Source organism: Neoarius graeffei, chromosome 12 (assembly GCF_027579695.1).
Source record: "Neoarius graeffei isolate fNeoGra1 chromosome 12, fNeoGra1.pri, whole genome shotgun sequence".
Classification (NCBI taxonomy): Eukaryota; Metazoa; Chordata; class Actinopteri; order Siluriformes; family Ariidae; genus Neoarius; species Neoarius graeffei.
Genome location: NC_083580.1, coordinates 40,067,588 through 40,091,576, shown reverse-complemented (window position 1 = coordinate 40,091,576; position 23,989 = coordinate 40,067,588). Strand labels below are relative to the sequence as shown.

At 45.2% G+C, this 23,989-nt stretch overlaps 1 protein-coding gene across 5 annotated transcripts in view; it reads left to right on the top strand.

Annotated features, from left to right (window-relative positions):
• ppp2r2bb (protein phosphatase 2, regulatory subunit B, beta b) overlaps positions 1–23,989 on the top strand; it is a 181,602-nt gene that overhangs the window by 127,553 nt on the left and 30,060 nt on the right. For 4 of the 5 annotated variants that reach the window (XR_009655734.1, XR_009655733.1, XM_060935889.1 and 1 more), the window contains exons 3-4: positions 6,994–7,159; positions 7,754–7,866. Coding sequence is in view for 3 of the 5 variants with exons in the window: in XM_060935889.1 (XP_060791872.1) it covers positions 6,994–7,159; positions 7,754–7,866 (279 nt within the window). In the remaining 2 variants the exon portion in view is untranslated. Of the gene's footprint in view, positions 1–6,993; positions 7,160–7,753; positions 7,867–20,512; positions 20,555–23,989 lie in introns of those variants that run through there. The other variant, XM_060935891.1, reaches the window with a different exon arrangement.

Here is a 23,989-nt window from a genome sequence, read left to right as displayed (position 1 = left end):
CAGCAAAAAAGACTCAGTGACTAGAAACACAAACTGGGGTAGTATAAATACCCAAAGTAATTGAACACATGACCAGGACAAAATTGGCAATGAAGAAAGGGTGGGACAGTTAACAAGGCACATGACTAACAAAACAGAGAAGCACATGGCTATCAAAATAAACACAAACCACCTAGCTGTCAAAACAAACATGACAAGTCAAAGATACAATAGCGACCTCTAGAGGCCAAGATAGTCCCAAAGCCTAACAGGACCCCCCCCCCCCCCCCAAGGAGCGTCTCCTGACGTTCCCAGGGCGATCAGGATGGGCCAAATGGAAGTCCCGACAAAGTCCTTTGTCCAAAACGTCCCGAGCGGGGACCCAACAGCGCTCCTCAGGCCCATAGCCCTCCCAGTCGACTAGGTACTGGAGACCGCCATGGACCCGGCGGGAGTCCAGCAGGCGGCGCACAGTGAACACAGTCTGTCCATGGAGGATGCAGGGAGGCGGGGGATTCCTAGGGGCAGGGGCATAAGGGGACGACAGTACGGGCCGCAACAGGGACACATGGAATGTGGGATTGATTCTCAGAGACCGGGGCAACTGGAGTCGGTAGGCGACCGGGTTCACCTTGTGCACTACCTTGAAGGGGCCAACATAACGAGGGGAAAGTTTGCGGTTCTCCACCCGTAGAGGAAGGTCTTTGGCGGACAACCAAACCTGCTGCCCAGGACAAAAACTGTGGGCGGGCCGTCTAGGGCGGTTGGCCTGAGTCTGGTTGGCCCTGGAAGTACGGATGAGAGTCCTCCGGACCTTGTTCCAGGTCTTATGACACCGTCTCAGGAAGTGATTGACCAAGGGCACCCCAGTGTCCTCCTCCTGTTCAGGAAACAAAGGTGGCTGGAACCCAAACTGGCATTGGAATGGGGACAACCTGGTGGCCGATGACTGAAGGGTGTTATGGGCGTACTCCGCCCATGGCAACCAGGTGCTCCACGATGTCGGGTTGTCCATCGCCAGGCCTTGCAGGGTGGTTTCCAGGTCCTGGTTGAGCCTCTCAGTCTGGCCATTAGACTGGGGATGGAACCCAGAGGAGAGGCTGACAGTGGCCCCGATCAGCTTGCAGAAGCCCCGCCACACTCGGGAGGAGAACTGGGGCCCCCGGTCGGAGACCATGTCCTGTGGGAGTCCGAAGACTCGGAAGACATGAGTGAATATTAGTTTGGTGGTCTCAAGGGCAGAAGGGAGCTTGCACAGAGGTATGAAACGACAGGCCTTTGAGAACCTGTCGACTATAACTAGAATGACAGTGTTACCTTGTGAAGCTGGAAGGCCCGCGATGAAGTTGACCGCCACATGAGACCAGGGATGCCGAGGAATGGGCAGAGGATGCAGGAGACCCTGGGGACGCTGCCGTGGGTTCTTGCTTCTGGTGCACACTTCACAGGACAGGACGAATGCCCTCACTTCTTTCTCCATGTCTGGCCACCAGAAGCGTCTCTTCAAAAAATCCAGGGTCCTCCAAGCCCCCAGGTGAGCGGTGAGAGGGGACGAATGACCCCACTGGAGAACCTTGGCCCGAGCTTGGCGTGGAATGTACAAGAGACCAGGTGGACCCGTTCCGGGACCGGGGTCCTGGCGTTGAGCTTGTCAGACAGCCTCCTCAACACCCCAGCGGACAGGGGCCACAATCCGGGACACAGGGATAATAGGCCCAACTTCACTCTCCCTGTTAGTGGAAGAGAACTGTCTGGAAAGGGCATCGGGTTTGGTGTTCTTCGAGCCGGGGCGGTATGACAGGGTGAAATCGAACTGACTGAAGAACAAGGCCCACCTAGCCTGTCGTGGATTAAGTCTCTTGGCTTGCCAGAGGTACTCCAGGTTTTTGTGGTCCGTCCAAACCAGGAATGGATATTGAGCTCCCTCCAGCCAGTGTCTCCACTCCTCAAGGGCCAATTTGACCGCAAGCAGTTCTCGATCACCCACATCATAACGGGACTCCGCAGGACTCAGACGGTGGGAGAAGTATGCGCAGGGGTGCAGCCTTCCATCCGAGCGTTGAGAGAGGACAGCGCCGACGCCGCTGTCCGAAGCGTCCACCTCAACAATGAAGGGTTGCGATGTGTCAGGGAGGACCAGAATGGGTGCAGTACAGAAGCGGTGCTTGAGGTCCTTGAAAGCCTTCTCAGCTTGAGGAGACCAGACAAAAGGCCCCCCTATCCTTTTGGTGAGGTCAGATATGGGCGCTGCTACCGAACTGAAGTTTCTGACAAACCTGCAGTAGAAGTTAGCAAATCCTAGAAACTGCTGAACTCCTTTCATGGACTCGGGAGTGGGCCAGTCCCGGACGGCCAGGGTCTTGGCTGGATCCCTCTGAAGTTGACCCGTCCGTACAATAAAGCCCAGAAAGGAGACCTCTGGGACATGAAATTCACATTTCTGGGCTTTCACAAACAGATTGTTTTTTAGCAGTCTCTGAAGAACCTGACGGACATGGCGGCGGTGCTCATGCAAAGACTTGGAGAATATTAAAATGTCGTCGAGGTAAACAAAAGCTTATCTGTTGATCACATCCCTCAGGACGTCATTGATAAGGACCTGAAAGACTGCTGATGCGTTGGTAAGTCCAAAGGGCATTACTCGGTACTCATAGTGTCCTGATGGGGTGTTAAAGGCAGTCTTCCATTTGTCTCCCTGACGGATGAGGTGGTATGCATTCCGTAAATCCAACTTGGTGAAGACTGTAGCACCTTGGAGCAGGTCGAATGCTGTGGACATCAGCGGAAGGGGTTAGCGGTTGCGTACTGTGATCTTATTCAGGCCCCTGTAGTCAATGCACAGTCGCAATCCCCCATCCTTCTTGCTGACAAAGAATAAGCCTGCACCAGCAGGTGAGGTGGAGGGGCGGATGAATCCAGAGGCCAGGGCATCCTTGATGTATTCATCCATGGCCTTGCGTTCTGGCTGAGAGAGGGAAAACAGCCTGCCCCGAGGAGGGGTAGCACCGGGGAGCAAGTCTATGGCACAGTCATAGGCACGGTGAGGAGGAAGAGTGGTGTCCCTACTTTTGCTAAAAACCTCCTTCAAATCCCAGTACTCTGTGGGAACTTGAGATAGCTCGGTGAGATCAGGGGGCTCGGCAGGAGACACAGGAGAACTAGAGAGCAAACAAGAGGCATGGCATGTAGGGCCCCATTCCACAACCTGGCTAGTTACCCAGTCTATGCGAGGGTTGTGGCAGGTGAGCCAAGGAAAGCCTAGAATAACTGGGAACTCTGGTGAATGAATCAGGTGCAGGGATATTTCTTCTCTGTGACCTTGAGACTGGAGAAGAACTGGAGAAGTTACTTGGGTGACTCTTCCATCACCTAAAGCTTGGCCATCCAGAGCAGACACAGACAACGGAGCTTCAAGGAGTACAGCAGGGATATTGATTCTTCAGGCAAAGTGAACATCCATAAAATTTCCAGCAGCCCCAGAGTCTAACAATGCTTGGAAAGGGTGGACAGACTCACCCCAGGAGATGGAGACAGGGATGTAGACTCCTTGGCCAGGAAGTTCGGGAGAAAGAGTAGTCCCCGTCACAACCCTCCCTCGGCTGGACGGGACGGTCCTTTTCCCGAGAGCTCGGGACATGATGCTCGGAAATGACCAGGCTTGCCACAGTAGATGCAGCACTTGTCCCTCCTTCTGCGCTCCCTCTCAGATGCGGAGAGACGAGTTCGGCGAACTTGCATGGGCTCCGGACGGACACTGGAGGAGGTGGACAGATTCCAGGTTGAAGCAGTGAGGTAAGGGAGGCTCAGGTCTTGGCTGCACTCTCTAATCCTGTTATCAAGGCGAATGGCATGTGAGATCAGCGTTTCAAGGTCACTTGGGCAACCTATCGAGGCCAGACCGTCTTTGATGGAGTCAGACAGACCATGGTGGAAAGCTGAAGCCAGGGCAGTCTCATTCCATCCACTGACTGCTGCGAACGTCCGGAACGAGATGGCGTAGTCTGCCACACTTCCTCCCTGCCGGATGGACATGAGCTTCCTGGCTGCATCTTTGCTGATGTCCGACTGATCAAAAACACGAAGCATCTCCTCCATAAACCTCTTGAAATCGGAGCACTCGGGTCCCTGTCTCTGCCAGATGGCTGTTGCCCAAGCTTGTGCCTTATCAGCTACCGTAACAATGTTATCACATATGCAATCTTGCTGCGGTCCGTAGTGTAGGTGGTAGGCTGGAGCTCAAAGGTGAGTTGACACTGGGTAAGGAACTCCCGGCACTCACCGTGCTTGCCATCGTACCTCTGTGGTGCAGGAAGGCGGGGTTCATGAGGTGAAGGAGGCAGCGTGGCAGGAGGCACTGGAACAGAGGGAGGATCTGGAGGAGCAGACGGGTGAACAGGAGGAGGGGATGGGGGCAGAGGAGTCAGCTGTGCAAGGGCGTTCCCAATTTGCTGAAGCAGTGCATCATGGCAAGCAAGGGTCTCATGTTGGCTTACAAGTACTTGTCCATGGTGGCTTCAAAGCTTGTTAGGGCGGCCGTTATCTTCTGAAGTTCTGTCAGGTAGGCAGCTGAAGAAGCCTCTGCTGAGTCCGTCATGACTGAGTCTTTCTGTTAGGTAGGACTGGGAATCGAACCCGGGTCACTGGTGTAGTAACCCAGCAAACACCCACTAGGCTAGGCGGAGGAATGACTCAAGTGCAGAGGAGTGAGGCCAAAGCTAAAGTTCAGTGAAGTTTATTTGCCAGAGCACAGAAGTTCAGGAAAATCCACAGCTTGTGAAAAAAGCAAAATCCACGAAGGTAAAATTTCTATCAGTCAGGAAATCCTAACACACAGGAGATACAAAAAGTTTTCAAGAGTCCAAAAAAATCCAAAACCAAAGAGAAAGCAAAAATCCAAACACTCAGAGGATACAAAAAATGGCAAAGTTCCAAGATAACAAAAACTAGTTCCAAAAAGTCCCAAAAGAGCAGTAACCCAAAAACTAAAGTCAAAAGGCAAAGATACACAGGACAAAAGGTGACTCACAATAAAACAGCACAAAAGACTCAGTGACTAGAAACACAAACTGGGGTAGTATAAATACCCAAAGTAATTGAACACATGACCAGGACAAAATTGGCAATGAAGAAAGGGTGGGACAGTTAACAAGGCACATGACTAACAAAACAGAGAAGCACATGGCTGTCAAAATAAACACAAACCACCTAGCTGTCAAAACAAACATGACAAGTCAAAGATACAATAGCGACCTCTAGAGGCCAAGATAGTCCCAAAGCCTAACAATCATAAGGCTACCTTTTGCACAGTAAAGTTTTAACTGACATTTGCGGATGTAACTCCTTATTGTTCTGCTTGACAAAGGTTTGCCAGAGTAATCCTGAACCTATGTGGTTATATCAGCTATAGATTAATGATGGTTCTTGATGCAGTGCCGTCTGAGGGATCGGAGATCACAGGTAAGGCGCTCTTGCCCTTTATGCACTGAAATTCCTCCAGATTCCTTGAATCATTCAATAATATGCATCATAGAGGGTGAAATATCCAAATGCCTTTGTATCTTTCTTTGAGGAACATTGTTTTTAATAATTTCAATGATTTTCTCATTGTCATTTCTCATTCTCTTTGTCGACAAACTGGAGCTCCTTGGCCCATCTTTGCTCCTCAAAGACTAGGCCTTTTCTGGATACTGATTTTGTACCAAATCATGATTACAGTCACCTGTTGACATCACCCTTTTCAAATCATATTATTTCATTGTTTCACCTAATTACTAGCCCTAAATTGCGCTGTCCCAAATTTTTTTTGTAATGAAATGGGCCTGAAATGCAGGAATGGATGTATATTAAGTCAAGTCAAGTCAGTTTATTTGTGTAGTGCTTTTAACAACAGACATTGCCACAAATGCAGCTTTACAGAAAAATAAAAACTTTAAACATCTGAACTAATTTTATCCCTAATAAATTTATCCCTGAGGCAATGGTGGCAAGGAAAAACTCCCTCAGATGACATGAGGAAGAAACCTTGAGAGGAACCAAACTCAAAAGGGAACCCATCCTCATTTGCGTGATCACAGATAGCGTGATTATAAATATCTTGCTTCTATAACTGTCCTACACTCACTGGCCACTTTATTAGGAACACCCATACACTTGCTGTTTTATGTGGTTATATAATCAGCCAATCCCTTGACAGCAGCACAATGAATAAAATCAAACAGACACTAATCAAGAGCTTCAGTTAATGTTCACTTCAAACATCAGAATGGGGAAAAACTGTGATCTCTGTGATTTTCACTGTGGCATGGGTGTTGGTGCCAGATTGACTGGTTTGAGTATTTCAGAAACTGCTGATCTCCACACAACAGTCTCTAGAGTTCACACAGAATGGTGCGACAAACAAAAAATCATTGAGTGAGCGACAGTTCTGTGGGTGGAAATGTCTTGTTGTTAAGAGAGGTCAGAGAAAAATGGCCAGATTGGTTTGAGCTGCCAGGAAGGATATAGCAACTCTTTAGACCTATGGTGAGCAGAAAAGCATCTCAGCATGCAACAGCAGAAGACCACATTGGGTTCCACTCCTGCCAGCCAAGAACAAGAATCTTAGAATCAAGAACAAGTTCCTATTAAAGTGGCTGGTGAGTGTATATAGTCACAAAGTACAACCGTGTAACCAGGAAATTCACTATAGTCCCAGCATGAACTTTATTTTGTTAAAGCCACCATCTGTCCATCAATGAAGACCCGAGTGCAAAACCGTTCATGAGAACCACAATCACCATGACAAAATATTAACAAATGAAATGAAGTTGACCAGACAAAACAGGAAATATCTTGTGTTTGTACTGTCTGCAATGAAATACAAGTGAAAGTAAATTTAGAAATCACTGCTTTCTTTTTTTTATATTTGCATTTTCCATACTGTCCCAACTTTTTCTGCCTTGGGGTTGTAAATTTAAATGAAATAAAATAAATGAAATACTGTTAAATTCATCTAACATCATTGGTTTTCTTCAGAGTAAAAACCAGCCACACCGACGAGGGGAGTACAACGTTTACAGCACTTTTCAGAGCCATGAGCCTGAATTCGACTACCTGAAAAGCTTGGAAATTGAGGAAAAGATCAACAAGATCCGCTGGCTGCCTCAGCAGAATGCTGCCTACTTCCTCCTCTCCACCAATGGCAAGCCAGATCAGTTTTTATTTCAATCTCATGATTGGTTAAATATTTAGAATGCCAAAACTTGGGAGGATTTACTTGTTTAAAGGAAAGGTGAAAACTAGCAGTATCTGGTACATCCCCCAGGACTGAAGTTACCAACTCCACACCCACAAGCATCACATGGCCTATTTGAGCAGCTGTTATTGAACCCAAAAAAAATATGCTAAGTTATACTCACTTGGGTAAAATAGCATAAGGGAAATAAAATTTGCTGCCACAGAGTTATAAACTCTAATATACCCAAGTTCACTGACCTATGTTAAGCTGCAGTCTGTGTTTACTTGCTTTGCAGATTAGGCTTGGAAATGTTCCAAGATGCCAGCATGTGTTGGCTTCATTTGCTTTAATCAGGTTAATTGAAAGGCCTGATTGATCTTATGTGATTTATCTTCTGTCTATTCTGGTCATGCCAATTTTGTTCACTGTTCTTGCTCACCCTCATCTATGTATCAGCACATTGATGTCCTGTCAGCACACGTTTTTGTACCTTACTCTTTCTTATTTTAACCCCTACACCTGGGAGCATAGTTCTCACAGTTCTTCTTGTTCTTTCAGATAAAACTGTCAAGTTGTGGAAAATCAGTGAGAGAGACAAGCGACCAGAGGGTTATAACCTGAAGGATGAGGATGGCAGAGTCCGGGACCCCACCACTGTCACAGCTCTGAAGGTAAGCTGTCATGCTTTCTAACTCTTCTCTGTGGTGGCAACAGAAAGAGTACTGAGACTTAATTACCAGCACTACAGTGTGATGTATGATAAAAGAAAAGCTTATGGAACCAGAGGGTTTTTGTAGCTTCCAAACATCAGAGATGGTGATTCAGGATTTTTGGGGAGGAGATGATTTTGGGCTTTGGTGGAAAGATATTCGCTAATGTTTCAGGTCCCTAGACTAGAGCATAAGGGCGATTCTTCAACTACGGGTACTTTTGGCCTTGTGAACTTCTCATCTTATCTCATTATCTCTAGCCGCTTTATCCTGTTCTACAGGGTCGCAGGCAAGCTGGAGCCTATCCCAGCTGACTACGGGCGAAAGGCGGGGTACACCCTGGACAAGTCGCCAGGTCATCACAGGGCTGACACATAGACACAGACAACCATTCACACTCACATTCACACCTACGATCAATTTAGAGTCACCAGTTAACCTAACCTGCATGTCTTTGGACTGTGGGGGAAACCGGAGCACCTGGAGGAAACCCACGCGGACACGGGGAGAACATGCAAACTCCGCACAGAAAGGCCCTCGCCAGCCACAGGGCTTGAACCCGGACCTTCTTGCTGTGAGGCGACAGCGCTAACCACTACGCCACCATGCTGCCGCCTTGTGAACTTGAGGGGGAAAATAAAGTGTTCATATCAAAATTGTCACAGTCTAATAGGTTAGTATAACTAGTCTAGTTTGATGATCCATAAGAGAACACACTAATATTACAAGACAAATTGGTGTTTTTTTAACATATTTTCCGACCCGCATTGAACAAATGTAATTTCCATCACATGTACATATTTGATATTTATTTTAAAATAGTATGATATACATCATTTCGACGGCACAGTGGTGTCGTGGTTAGCGCTGTCGCCTCACAGCAAGAAGGCCCGGGTTCGAGACCCGTGGCCGGCGAGGGCCTTTCTGTGCGGAGTTTGCATGTTGTCCGCGTGGGTTTCCTCCGGGTGCTCCGGTTTCCCCCACAGTCCAAAGACATGCAGGTTAGGTTAACTGGTGACTCCAAATTGACCGTAGGTGTGAATGTGAGTGTGAATGGTTGTCTGTGTCTATGTGTCAGCCCTGTGATGACCTGGCGACTTGTCCAGGGTGTACCCCGCCTTTCGCCCGTAGTCAGCTGGGATAGGCTCCAGCTTGCCTGCAACCCTGCAGAACAGGATAAAGCAGCTACAGATAATGAGATGAGGACCAAACACAAAGCTTACATCCACCACAACCTGAAATATAATATTGAAATGGTTAGATACATTTCAGGAAATAACTATTTGTGTTTTTACATTAAGTGGAACATTATCTCATAAACTATGCAGAAGTTTTTAATGATTGATTAGAATTTTGTAACTATTTTTTAAAAAAGGTATGGGGTGGTGGAAATTACTGGGTGCGGTGGAAATTACTGGGTGTTGTGGAAATTACAATGAATGGACCATATAGAAAAACAAGACATTTATTTTAAAACCTTCTTAAGCACACAATTTCATTAAACAAATCAATTTAGTCTGTTTGGTCTCTTACCATAAAAAGATGAACAGTACAGCCTTACTGTAAACAACTATAACCAAAAATAGCCAAACAAAGTTGTGAATGTAAAATTGTAACATTCTTATTGGTTAGATGAACACTGTTATGAATTTCCGAATACTTAAAAAAAAAAACTTAAACCTTTGTCATGTCAATGCATTACAACATGAACTGTAAAGCATCTTGAGCATGCATGCACATGCGTGTGCATGTGTGTTTGGTATTGTAAAATTGTAATCAGTCTCTTAGATGAACACTATTCTGAAGATAACTTTTAAGAAACACCTTAACCTATATCATATCAGTTATCATATAACACGAACTGTAAAGTATTCTGAACACAGGGGAGAGAAAGAGTGAGTGAGAGAGAGAGAGAGAGAGAGAGAGAGAAAGAGAAAGAGAGAGAGAGTGGTTTGTCCGGCGAGCATTTAGAGTGACCAGACAGTGTGTGTGAGAGATAATTTATGTGTGCATGAAAGTGAGGTTGTGTGTGTGTGTGACAGTGTGTGTGAGAGAGAGAGAGAGAGAGAGAGAGAGAGAGAGAGAGAGACCGTGACAATCTAATTCAAGGCCAAATTTTGCAGATTTCTTGAGGAATCTCTTTTGTTTTTTTATTTTTTTCTGTGTCACAGTCTCCTTTTTACCAGTTGTTGCCCTGCCGTTCTCGTCTCTTTCTAAATATTGCCTGATTTTCTCTACTGTTTCCGTGCTGATGCTGTTTTTTTTTTTGCTTCTTCCTTGTGTATGTTAGTGCTGCTGACCTCTTTTCATTATTTATCCTTCTCTTGGCTGAGAAGCCAAATTCTGCTCTAGCAAGTTTCAGAAGGCAATACTTCTTTAGTATCTTTCCAGCCATTATCTTCGAAATAACTTGTTTTTCTCTCTCAGAGGACAGATTTTGATATCCGTCTCTCAGCTCAGCAAGAAGAGCATTGTGGAAGACCAAAGTTCTCCTTAGTGTGTGTGGTGCTGTTGCCAGCTGCTTTTTAGACTTGGCATTCGGCGAGTCAGCCTGCCTCACTTTTTTCATTAATCGATCGTACCGTTTGTGGTACTTCTCGGCCTTCTGCAGAGCCTTCTCAAGCTTAACATTGCTTTCATACAATGCTGCATACACTTTTGAACGGTTTCTTAAAACCTTTTTCCTTCCCCTTTGTTTTTGAGTTGAAGGTTGGGCAGAGGGTGATACTGAGGGTGGTGTGGGAGGTGGAGAGACATCATGTTCTGGTTGCACCAAATCTGGAGAGTTTGGTGGTGTAGTGGTAGCAAGGTAGGCCTGTACTTTAAGAGCTTTCTTCATCTTCTCCCGATATTTTTTTATATTGATTCTCCCCTGTCTCCTTCTTTTGCATTGTTCTCTCTTTGATAATTCTGCAATTGGCTTTACAACCCCTCTTTCTTTTTTCTCAGATATCTCTCCCTGTCTCTTTTCAGTCGCTCTTCATATTTGACAGGGTCTTTTTTTATTCTGTCCCTGTAGGCCTGGGACCTTTCTGCCATAGACTTCCGTGGCATCTTAAAAACAGATGAAAATGCATTTCAACAAATATACATTTGAATAAATACATTAACGTATATTTTTATAAATAAATCACACATATGTAGCCTCACAATCTATAAATTGCACCTGTAAGCATGTAATTTCCACCACACCTTTGTAATTTCCACCCAAGAAGGTAATGTGTTGGAAATTACGAAGGTGGAAATTACAATCCTACAGTATTTAGTGAAAAAAATCTAAGCTAGCATCACATATTAGCTATGAATTGGTATCTAGCATTTCATGCATGCAAAATACATCTACAGTTAGGTCCATATATATTTGGACACTGACACAAATTTTGTTTTTTTTTACCTGTTTACTGAAACATATTCAAGTTATAGTTATATAATGGACATGGACATAAAGTCCAGACTTTCAGCTTTCATTTGAGGGTATCCACATTAAAACTGGATGAAGGGTTTAGGAGTTTCAGCTCCTTAACATGTGCCACCCTGTTTCTAAAGGGACCAAAAGTAATTGGACAATTGACTCAAAGGCTATTTCATGGGCAGGTGTGGGCAATTCCTTCGTTATGTCATTCTCAATTAAACAGATAAAAGGCCTGGAGTTTATTTGAGGTGTGGTGCTTGCATTTGGAAGATTTTGCTGTGAAGAAAACATGCGGTCAAAGGAGCTCTCCATGCAGGTGAAACAAGCCATCCTTAAGCTGCGAAAACAAAAAAAAAGCCCATCCGAGAAATTGCTACAATATTAGGAGTGGCAAAATCTACAGTTTGGTACATCCTGAGAAAGAAAGAAAGCACTGGTGAACTCATCAATGCAAAAAGACCTGGAATAATTTTCGCAGAATAATTTCCATGGTGAAGAGAAACCCCTTCACAACAGCCAACCAAGTGAACAACACTCTCCAGGAGGTAGGCGTATCAATATCCAAATCTACCATAAAGAGAAGACTGCATGTAAGTAAATACAGAGGGTTCACTGCATGGTGCAAGCCACTCATAAGCCTCAAGAATAAAAAGGCTAGATTGGACTTTGCTAAAAAACATCTAAACAAGCCAGCACAGTTCTGGAAGAACATTCTTTGGACAGATGAAACCAAGATCAACCTCTACCAGAATGATGGAAAGAAAAAAGTATGGTGAAGGCGTGGTACAGCTCATGATCCAAAGCATACCACATCATCTGTAAAACACGGCGGAGGCAGTGTGATGGCTTGGGCATGCATGGCTGCCAGTGGCACTGGGTCACTAGTGTTTACTGATGATGTGACACAGGACAGAAGCAGCCGGATGAATTCTGAGGTATTCAGAGACATACTGTGTGCTCAAATCCAGCCAAATGCAGCCAAACTGATTGGTTGGCGTTTCATAATATAGATGGACAATGACCCAGAACATAAAGCCAAAGCAACCCAGGAGTTTATTAAAGCAAAGAAGTGGAATATTCTTGAATGGCCAAGTCAGTCACCTGATCTCAACCCAATTGAGCATGCATTTCACTTGTTAAAGACTAAACTTCAGACAGAAAGGCCCACAAACAAACGGCAACTGAAAACCGCTGCAGTAAAGGCCTGGCAGAGCATTAAAAAGGAGGAAACACAGTGTCTGGTGATGTCCATGAGTTCAAGACTTCAGGCAGTCATTGCCAACAAAGGGTTTTCAACCAAGTATTAGAAATGAACATTTTATTTACAATTATTTAATTTGTCCAATTACTTTTGAACCCCTGAAATGAAGGGATTGTGTTTAAAAATGCTTTAGTTCCTCACATTTTTATGCAATCATTTTGTTCTACCCACTGAATTAAAGCTGAAAGTCTGAACTTCAACTGCATCTGAATTGTTTTGTTCACAATTCATTGTGGTAATGTACAGAACCAAAATTAGAAAAATGTTGTCTCTGTCCAAATATTTATGGACCTAACTGTATGTACATTAAAAAATCGACTTATTTACAAACTCAATTGATGTTACGGCATGTTTGGAAATTACATACAATAAAAATATTTTCATTTCAAGCAATATTTACCTTGAGTTTTCTTCAAAAGTGTGTGAAGAAATTCAAAATCTCCTCCATATCAGACATGTGCTGTGATGTCAGTGTTCATCTCCATAGAAACTACCCAAACAATCTTTCATACAAACTTTTTAAAGGGATATTACAGTGTTGTGGTGGAAATTACGGCAATATTGTGGGACAACTACATTTGGTATGTGGGTCAGAGAGGACTGATATTTCATCTGTGCTGTATGTCGAGCATGTATAGTATATTTGACAATAAAGTTGACTTGACTTGATAAAATCACATAAATAGTTGTTTCACCTTAAATACCCCAATTATGTTTTGATTATTTACTGATACTTTATTCAGTCACATTTAAAAAATTTAGATAAATCATTTTTTTACACTTCATTTTCATTATTGAAGATCAGAAGTCTGGGTGTGGGACAGGCACAAAACAGCAATATTTGCATCTATAACGATGTTGAAAAAGTCATCGTAGACTACCGGTAAAAATTTCCTAAAGCAGGGGGCGTCGTGGCTCGGGTGGCTGGGGCGCCATACCATGGATCCAGGGACCCGGGTTTGATTCCGACCCGAGGTTATTTCCCGGTCCCTCCCCGTCTCTCTCTCCTACTCATTTCCTGTCCTGTCTCTGCACTGTCCTATCCAATAAAAGGTGAAAAAAGCCCAAAAAATATATTTAAAAAAAATTTCCTAAAGCACTTTCATTGTAAAGATAACTATAAAAGTGTGAAATTTCCTTTTTTTTAAATAAAATACGATCAAAGGACATGAAAGTGTCCGTAGTCTAAGAAACGCCCATAAGCATCTGTCAGTGCAGACCCAGAGAAGGAGGGACAAAGACAGGTTGGGTATAAATGCCAAAAGCAATCTTCCATCACTTGCGCATAAAAAAATCTATTATGCTGAAAATATGGAATGTGTTAAAATAGTTTATTAGGCCACACTTAACATTTTTGCTGTCTCTATAATGGGTTTGTTTTAATTGTACAGCCTAATGATAGCTTGCTTCACTAGCAGTGAGAACTCTTTGGACTTCACATTAAGAGTTAATAGCACACATCACATCACATTATCTCTAGCCGCTTTATCCTTCTACAGGGTCGCAGGCAAGCTGGAGCCTATCCCAGCTGACTACGGGCGAAAGGCGGGGTACACCCTGGACAAGTCGCCAGGTCATCACAGGGCTGACACATAGACACAGACAACCATTCACACTCACATTCACACCTACGGTCAATTTAGAGTCACCAGTTAACCTAACCTGCATGTCTTTGGACTGTGGGGGAAACCGGAGCACCCGGAGGAAACCCACGCGGACACGGGGAGAACATGCAAACTCCACACAGAAAGGCCCTCGCCGGCCCCGGGGCTCGAACCCAGGACCTTCTTGCTGTGAGGCGACAGCGCTAACCACTACACCACCGTGCCGCCCCGAGTTAATAGCAACAGATTCCAAATGTAAATGCCACACTTGAAATAAACTCTAGAATTTTTATTTGTTCACTTGTAAGTGAAATATTGAGGGAATAACACACGTCTAGCCATGGAATAAGTCAGTAGTCAGTTGTCCATTGTTCATTTTTGTAAATGCCATGTTATTACTAATCGAAGGAATAGCATAGCCAAACAATACTGACATGGCTAACATAATGCCTTTTGGGAAGTCTATGATGCATTTCTACTACCTTCTTTTTTTTGCCTTTCCTTCACTTTCTTAGCTAAGGCAAAGTTGTACAGCTCTTAGGCTTTCTTAAAGAGCATCATATGGATCTAAGATAGGAGTGCATACTATTATGGTAAGCACAGAAAGCCTACACTCTGTTTTGACCTCAAGCAGTATCAATGATCTCTATCCCTCCTTTACTGTCATGTTTCATTTAGCAGCTTAATAGGCATTCATACACATCTTTGAAACTCAATTGCACTTGTACCGTATAGGTTGAATGAACTCGCAGGTCAGCTTTCTCATCAGCACTTACTGCTTCAAGAACATCAAGTGAGTTGCTTACAGTACTGTTTTACTTTTATTGTGTTATTGACATGCCCAGCAGTCTTTTTTTAATGTAGAGGCAAATTTAATACTTTGGAAATGGTATGAAAAATGGATAGTGCAGAGTAGTAGGAAGCACTGAATTGCATTTTATAGCTTTTTTATATGGACAATGGCTCTAGTGTCAAGAAAGTTAAAAAAAATTAGGGAAATATGCATGCTGGAAAAATAGACAGCATGTACAAATGGAGGTTAATAAAAAATCTGCATTGAAGCACAATCCATGGGAGATATTTTATAGTCTCTTTCATGGTTTCTGTCATCAGTGTCAGTGTGACAGTGTGTTTTATTGGTAACAGTGTAAATAATAATAATAATAGCGGCACGGTGGTGTAGTGGTTAGCACTGTCGCCTCACAGCAAGAAGATCCTGGCTTCGAGCCCAGCGGCCGACGAGGGCCTTTCAAGTCAAGTCAAGTCAACTTTATTGTCAGATATGCTATACATGCTTGACATTCAGCACAGATGAAATTACAGTCCTCTCTGACCCACGGTGCAAACAGGCAATGCAATAAATAAAAAATAGAATAATTAAAATAAACAATACAAACAGTATAAACACTCTAGATAAGAACTGGACATAGACTAAACACTCATAAATAAAAATAGAATAATTGAAATAAACAACACAAACAGTATAAACATTCTAGATAAGAACTAGACATAGACTAAACTCTCATATATACACACACACACACACATACACATACATATTGAAGCAAATAAACATTCAAGGGCACTTGAGGTATAGCAGGTAAACATGAGATAAGCAGAATAAACGAACTAATAGCTATTAAGATGAGGTAGTGCGGAATAGTGCAAATGAGCGAGGTAAAGTGAAATGTGCAGTCCCTGAATTCAGTGTGTTAATGAACGTTGAGAGTATATATATATATATATATATATATATATATATATATATATATATATATATATATATATGTGTGTGTGTGTGTGTGTGTGTGTGCGTGTGTGTGTGTGTGTGTGTTGGGGGGGTGGGAACTGTGAGGGTGACATGTTAGATGCTGAATGGGGGGGCAGGGGGGTGTGCGAGCAGAATCTGTGGCAGGGGGCAGAGGGGGGGGCAGGGGCAGAGGGGGGAGGAGGGGCAGAACAGGGAGGGAGTTGAACCTCCTGACCGCCTGGTGAAAGAAACTGTCCTTGAGCCTGCTGGTTTTGGCCCGGAGACTCCGCAGTCTCCTCCCCGACGGCAGCAGGCTGAAGAGGCTGTGAGATGGGTGGGTGGGGTCACCTGCAATCCTGATTGCTTTGCGGTCGAGGTGGGAGTTATATATATCCATTAGAGAAGGGAAAGAGACACCAATGATCCTCTCAGCTGCTCTCACGATGTGCTGCAGAGTCTTGCAGCAGGACACGGTGCAGGCACCGTACCACACGGTGATGCAGCTGGTCAGGATGTTCTCAATGGTGCCTCTGTAGAATGTGTGCATGATGGGGGCCAGGACTCTTGCTCTCCTCAGTTTGTGGAGGAAAAAGTACAGAGGCTGTTGGGCTTTTTTGGCTAGTGATGCGGTGTTGTTGCTCCAGGACAGGTCTTCAGAGATGTGCACACCCAGAAACTTGGTGCTGCTCACCCTCTCCACTGCAGCACTGTCGATAGATAATGGAGCATGCTGGGTGTGCGCTCTCCTGAAGTCCACAACAATCTCCTTCGTCTTCTCCACGTTCAGGTGGAGATTGTTGTCCTTGCATCACATGGCCAAGCGGCTCACCTCACTCCTGTAGATTGTCTCATCGCCATTGTTGATGAGACCCACTACAGTCGTGTCATCCGCAAACTTAATGAAGAGATTTGAGCTGGATGTTGGTGTGCAGTCGTGGGTCAGCAGAGTGAAGAGGAGGGGGCTCAGCACACATCCTTGGGGGGCCCCCATGTTCAATGTGATGATGCTGGAGGAGTTGCTGCCGACCCGTACAGCTTGTGGTCTTCCCGTCAGGAAGTCCAGCAGCCAGTTGCACAGGGAGGTGTTGAGTCCCAGCTGGTCCAGTTTATGAAGGAGCTGCTGTGGAATGATTGTGTTGAATGCTGAGCAGAAGTCTATGAACAGCATTCTGACATATGAGTCTTTTTTCTCCAGGTGGGTGAGGGCTGAGTGAAGGGCAGTGGAGATGGCGTCATCGGTCGAACAGTTGGACTGATATGCAAACTGGAAAGGGTCCAGGGCGGGGGGAGGGCAGACTTGATATGCCGCATGACTAGCCACTCGAAGCACTTCATGAGGATTGGAGTGAGTGCGACAGGGCGGTAGTCATTGAAGCTGGAGGGAGACGGCTTCTTCGGGACCGGGATGATGGTGATGGCTTTGAGGCACGTGGGGACAACAGCCTGGCTCAATGAGATGTTGAAGATGTCTGTAAAGACATCTGTGAGCTCCTCGGCACAGTCTCTCAGGACACGACCAGGAATGTTATCAGGACCCGGGGCTTTCAGTACATTTGTCATCCTGAGAGCTCTCCTCACGCTGTCTGGGGACAGCATCAACACCTGGTCGCCGGGAGGTGGTGGGGTCTTCTGTGCTGTGGTGCTATTGTCTGCCTCAAAGTGAGCGAAAAAGTCATTCAACTGATTCAGCAGAGACATGGAGTAGTCACAGGTCAGTGGCGAGGGCTTGTAATCTGTAATGGTCTGAATCCCCCGCCACAGGTTCCTGGTGTCTCTGCTGTCATTGAAATAGTCAGCAATGTACTTTGAATACTGTCTCTTGGCCACCCTGATGCCTCAAGACAGGTTGGCTGTAGCTGTCCTCAGGCCCACCTCGTCCCCAGCTCTGAAGGCGGTGTTCCGAGCCCTCAGGAGCCTGTGGACTTCCTCTGTCAGCCATGGTTTCTGATTGGCCCGAATGGAGATGGTTCTGGTGACCGTAATGTCGTCCATGCACTTCCTCATGTAGGCAGTGACGGTCTCTGTGTATTCTTGTAGATCTGTGGAGTTGTTGTAGGTGGCCGCCTGTCTGAACATGCTCCAGTCAGTGGTCGAAAAACAGTCCTGGAGTGCCTCTGATGACCCCTCTGGCCACACACATATCTGCTTTTTAGCTGGTTTGATGACTTTAACCAGGGGCCTGTATGCTGGCATTAGCATAACAGTGGAGTGATCTGAGGCCCCAAGGTGGGGGAGGGGTAGGGCCTTGTAGGCGTCTTTGTGCATGGTGTAAACATTGTCCAGAGTATTGTTTCCACGTGTGGGAAAGTTGATATGTCCATAGAGTTTTGGAAACATGCTCTTGGGGTTTGCATGATTGAAATCCTCAGCCAGGATGAGGAAAGCATCTGGCTGGGCTGTCTGCTGCTCACTGATGTGCTGATAGAGTTCATTCAGTGCTTCACTCCTGTTGTTATTGGAGTCAGGAGGGATGTATATTGCTACCAGCAATATGGCTGTAAATTCCCTCGGCAGGTAGAATGGCCGGCACTTAATAATCATAAACTCTACCAGTGGTGAGCAGTGTTTGCAGACCACGACAGCATCGCGGCACCAGGCATCACTGATGTAAACATAGAGTCTTCCCCCCCTCGGCTAGCGCTCTGTCTGACCGGTAGCATGTTAGCCGGGCTAGCTGAATGGCACAGTCTGGGATGCTGTCGTTAAGCCATGTTTCCACAAACACAAGGACACAACACTCACTCACAGACTTGGAAGATGAGCGGAGCAGGCGGACATAATCCAGCTTGTTGTCCAGCGAGCGTACGTTGGCCAAAGTGATGGTAGGGATAGCTGGCCGGTGAGGGCTAGCCGCTAGCCTAGCCCGGATACCTCCGCGCTTGCCCCTCTTCTGCTTCCACATGTTCCGCCTGTGGCGCTTCCACTGTGGGCTGGATGCAGGAGTGGGGGTCGGTGGTTGAGCAGGCCTCCAGAGCAAACCGTAGCTGCGTAGCACTTCCACGTCCACTGGATTTATATCCGTGAATATAGTTCTGCGGATGTCGAGCAGAAACTCACGGGAGTATGTGCGCCTTGAGACTGGTGGAGGCGACAAAGATGAACAGATACACACTGTTTTAAAACACAAAAAACATGAAAACACCGTTCTGTTGGGGCGGAGAGGAGCCGCTGCGTATGTACGCACCGCCATCTTGAAATGTTTCTATGTGGAGTTTGCATGTTCTCCCCGTGTCTGCATGGGTTTTCTCCACAGTCCAAAGACATGCAGGTTAGGCTAATTGTTGGCTCTAAATTGACTGTAGCTGTGAGTGTGAATGGTTGTTTATGTCTGTCAGCCCTGCAATGATCTGGCGACTTGTCCAGGGTGTACCCCGCCTCTCGCCCATAGTCAGCTGGGATAGGCTCCAGTTTGCCTGTGGCCTTGCACAGGATAAGTGGCTACAGATAATGACTTAGACTTAGACTTCTTTATTGTCCATTAAACTTGCATGAAATGGAAATTTCTCTTTAGTAGTGGCATAAAAGACACACAGAGACAAACACACATCACAGTCAGCATCTCATCTCATTATCTCAAGCCGCTTTATCCTGTTCTCCAGGGTCGCAGGCAAGCTGGAGCCTATCCCAGCTGACTACGGGCGAAAGGCGGGGTACACCCTGGACAAGTCGCCAGGTCATCACAGGGCTGACACATAGACACAGACAACCATTCACACTCACATTCACACCTACGGTCAATTTAGAGTCACCAGTTAACCTAACCTGCATGTCTTTGGACTGTGGGGGAAACCGGAGCACCCGGAGGAAACCCACGTGGACACGGGGAGAACATGCAAACTCCACACAGAAAGGCCCTCGCCGGCCCCGGGGCTCGAACCCAGGACCTTCTTGCTGTGAGGCGACACCGCTAACCCAAAGTCAGCATAATACTCAATAAATAAATAAATGGGGAAGAAAAAGTGTTCTTAAGGAACAGTTACTCTGTCCATTTCACTCAGTTAAATATTAAAAAGTTAAAAGAAAAAGATGTAGAAACACCATACTAATACTAAAAACTTTTAAGATGCACAACCTAACTAACTATAATGTGTCACTATCGCTTAGGCAGTTCTTTGTTGAGAATGGTCACAGCTGATGGAATAAATGACCGCTTGTAACCATTCTTCCTAGTCATTGGGACTTTAAGTGTCCGTCCTGATGGCAGCATCTGGAAAGCACAGTGTAGAGGGTGAATGGGGTCCTGGTAGACTTGAAATGCTTTTTTTGTGAGAGCCTGTGTGTATAGGTGTGAAAGTTGCAATTGTTTGTGTCCAATAATTTTTCCAGCCTGGTTGACGATCTGTACCAGTGTGTTTTTTTGTTTGACAGAGAGGTGCCCATACCATGACACGATGTTAAATGTCAGCACACTCTCTGTCAGTGATTTGTAGATCATGGTCATTGTCCGCTGGCTGGTGTTCAGGTTCCTGAGTTTCCTCAGAAGAGCCAAGCGCTGTCTCCCTTTTTTGAATGTATAGTCCACATGTTCTTGAAATTGTAACTGACTGTCTATTATTGTTCCAAGGTATTTGAATTGAGTGACCTGCTCCACTTCCTGACCCTTCATGCTGATTGGCCTGAAGGTATGCCCAGAATCTTTGTTGCCTCCCTTCTTGCTGCTTCCCAGCCACATCTCCTTGGTCTTGGTGACGTTGAGATCCAGGAAGCTGCTATCAAACCATGCAGCCAGGGTGTTGATGTACTGCAGGTAGGGGGAGCTGTCTGTGTCCCGCAGGCAAGCAATTAGGGCCATGTCATCTGCATGGATGGATGGATGAATAATATCCTTTCTTTTATTTCACACTCTCTCAAGGCCTCTCCTTTTTCTCAGACAGCTACTGTAATATGTTTTTATTCACATAATCTAAGACTACAGCTACTGCATACTAGACAGATGTAGTGTTTACTAGCCTTCCTCCTGTTGTTGCACTTAAAAATTTATAGGGAATTTCCTAGCAGTGACCTGGCGACTTGTCCAGGGTGTACCCCGCTTTTTGCCCGTAGTCATCTGGGATAGGCTCCAGCTTGCCTGCGACCCTGTAGAACAAGATAAAGCGGCTAGAGATAATGAGATGAGATGAGATTTCCTAACAGAATTATGTGTGTATTGTGGACAAGAGAACTATTCCAAATAGAACAGTGGCTTCAACACATCTTAACTCTTTACCCCTTAATGACGACATATGACGACCCAGTGTATATCCCTTAATGACGACATATGACAACCCCGTGTATATCCCATAATGACGACATATGATGCCTTGTCTAAAACCTTGTCAAAACCTTGTCTTTAGACTTTTTTTCTTGTAAATATGTTCTCAGGGTGAACAGTATATACATATATAAGGGTGGCTGTAGCAACTGCTTTAAGGGGTAAAGAGTTAAGGAAGGTGCACAAAAAATCGTTGCTTAGCTGTTCATTAGTAACAATAGCATGTGGTGGATGTTTGTGCGCTTAAAAAACAAAAAACAAAAACATATAATAGGGTATTAGGGTAGGAAGACAATAAGTGAAGTTTATATAAATATATGCCCACCTCCTTCTCTCTCTCTCTCTCTCTCTCACACACACACACACACACACACACACACACACACACACACACACACACACACACCAGTTTGCCAGATGCTTGCTATGATGCCCACAGATGACTGATGACTTTGAATACCTCAATTCAAAGATAAATGAATGATGAAGTACTCTCAGCTATCCCAATATTTAAACATCATTGGTAGAAATATTATTAATAGCTTGTCTCTTCCTTGTTAATTGTTGAATATCCCTTGATTCAGATGTAACCTCAATCAGCCTATGTTTCAGTACTAATTAATTATTACTGACTAAAGGCCTGGAAAAGAGGAGCTATCTTCTTCTTCTTCTTCTTCTTTTGGCTGCTCCTGATAAGGGGTCGCCACAGTGGATCTTTCGTCTCCATTGCTCCCTGTCTTACGCATCCTTCTCTACCACGCCTGCTACTTTCATGTCCTCTCTCACCACATCCATGTATCTCCTCTTTGGCCTTCCTCGTTTTCGTTTGCCTGGCAGCTCCATCCTCAACATTCTCCTTCCCACATGCTCTGCATCTTTTCTCAGGATGTGCCCATACCATCTCAGTCTCATCTCTCTTAGCTTAATTCCCAAGCTCTCTACATGTGCTGTCCCTCTGATGTACTCATTCCTTATCCTGTCCAACCTTGTCACTCCCATCGCAAACCTTAACATCCTCTACTCCACCACCTCCAACTTTGCCTCTTGTCTCTTTGTTAAGGGTATGGTCTCCAATCCATACCTCACAGCTGGTCTCACTACTCTCTTATGCATCTTACCTTTCACTTTTGCTGGGACTTTCCTATCACAAATGACTCCCGAAATCCTTCTCCAACTGCTCCACCCTGCCTGCACTCTCTTTCTCACCTCACTATCGCAGCCCCCATTTTCCTGCACAGTTGACCCCAAGTACTTGAATTCACCAACTTTCTTTACGTCTGCTCCTTGCATCTTCACTACACTCTCATCCCCATTCTCATTGATGCACATGTATTCTGTTTTGCTCCTGCTCACCTTCATTCCTCTTCGTTCCAATGCATACCTCCATCTCTCCAAATCCAACTCAACCTCCTTTCTACTTTCACCACATATCACAATATCATCCGCAAACATCATGTTCCATGGTGACTCTTGCCTCACTTCGTCCGTCAAGCTATCCATCACTATGGCAAACAAAAAAGGACTCAAAGCAGATCCTTGATGGAGTTCCACCTTCACCTTGAACCATTCAGTCGTTCCAACTGCACACCTCATTGCTGTTTTACTGTTCTTATACATGTCTTGCACCACTCTAATATACTTCTCATTCACTCCACTCTTTCTCATACAATACCATAACTCATCTCTCGGCACTCTATCGTATGCCTTCTCCAGGTCTACAAACACACAATGTAGCTTTCTCTGTCCTTCTCTGTACTTCTCCATTAACATTCTTAGAGCAAAAATTGCATCCGATGTGCTCTTCCTTGGCATAAACCCGTACTGCTGTTCACAGATTGCTACCTCTCTTCTCAGTCTCGCCTCCAATACCCTTTCCCATAGCTTCATGGTGTGGCTCATCAATTTTATTCTTCTGTAATTACTGCAGCTCTGTACATCTCCCTTATTCTTGTATATTGGGACTAGCACACTCTCCATTCATTTGGCATTTTCTCATTCTCTAGGATCTTATTAAACAATCTCGTTAGGAACTCCACAGCCATCTCACCCAAACATCCCCAAGCCTCAATCAGGATACCATCTGGTCCGACTGCTTTCCCAGTCTTCATTCTTTTCATGGCTGCCCTCACCTCATCCTTAAGGCCCGGTCCCACTGCACTCACGGATGCAAAGAGGATGTAAAACGTAAAAAAATCTTTGCCATCCGTTGGAAAACGCTATGCATCCGTTGTGTACTCATTGCATACGTGCTTCATACGCTCTATCCATCGAGCATCCGTCCACTGTGATTTCATCCGCGCAAAAAGTTTTGAGCTGCACAAAACTTTTAGAACGGATGAACTTTCCACCGTGTACGATGTAAATCCGCGACATATACGAGCAACAAACGTTCTATGTCCGTTATCATCCGTTAAACGTCTGCTGTATCCTCTCTGCATCCTCTGGGCATCCTCGCAACTCACATCCGCTGCAGCTGAAAACGGAAAGAGGGAGGAAAGATAAGGTACATGAAACGTCTATTCATCGTTAGTAGCACGGAAATAGAAAGGATGTAAGCGTATGCATCTCGTATATAAAGTATTCAAAACGGACAAAGCGTTTATATCTGGGATGTATCTCGTATATTTAGGATGTCTGGAGTATGTCTAGAGTATGTAGAAGGACACCTAGCGGACAATCGATATTTTGTATAAAAAGGGGGAGAAAATCATCTAGTAGTAGAGATGTATCGATGTAGCCGCCAGCACGTCTTTCCGCTTTATGCTGACGGCGTGCGTGCTGCATCCCTTTATATCCGCGGAGCAGA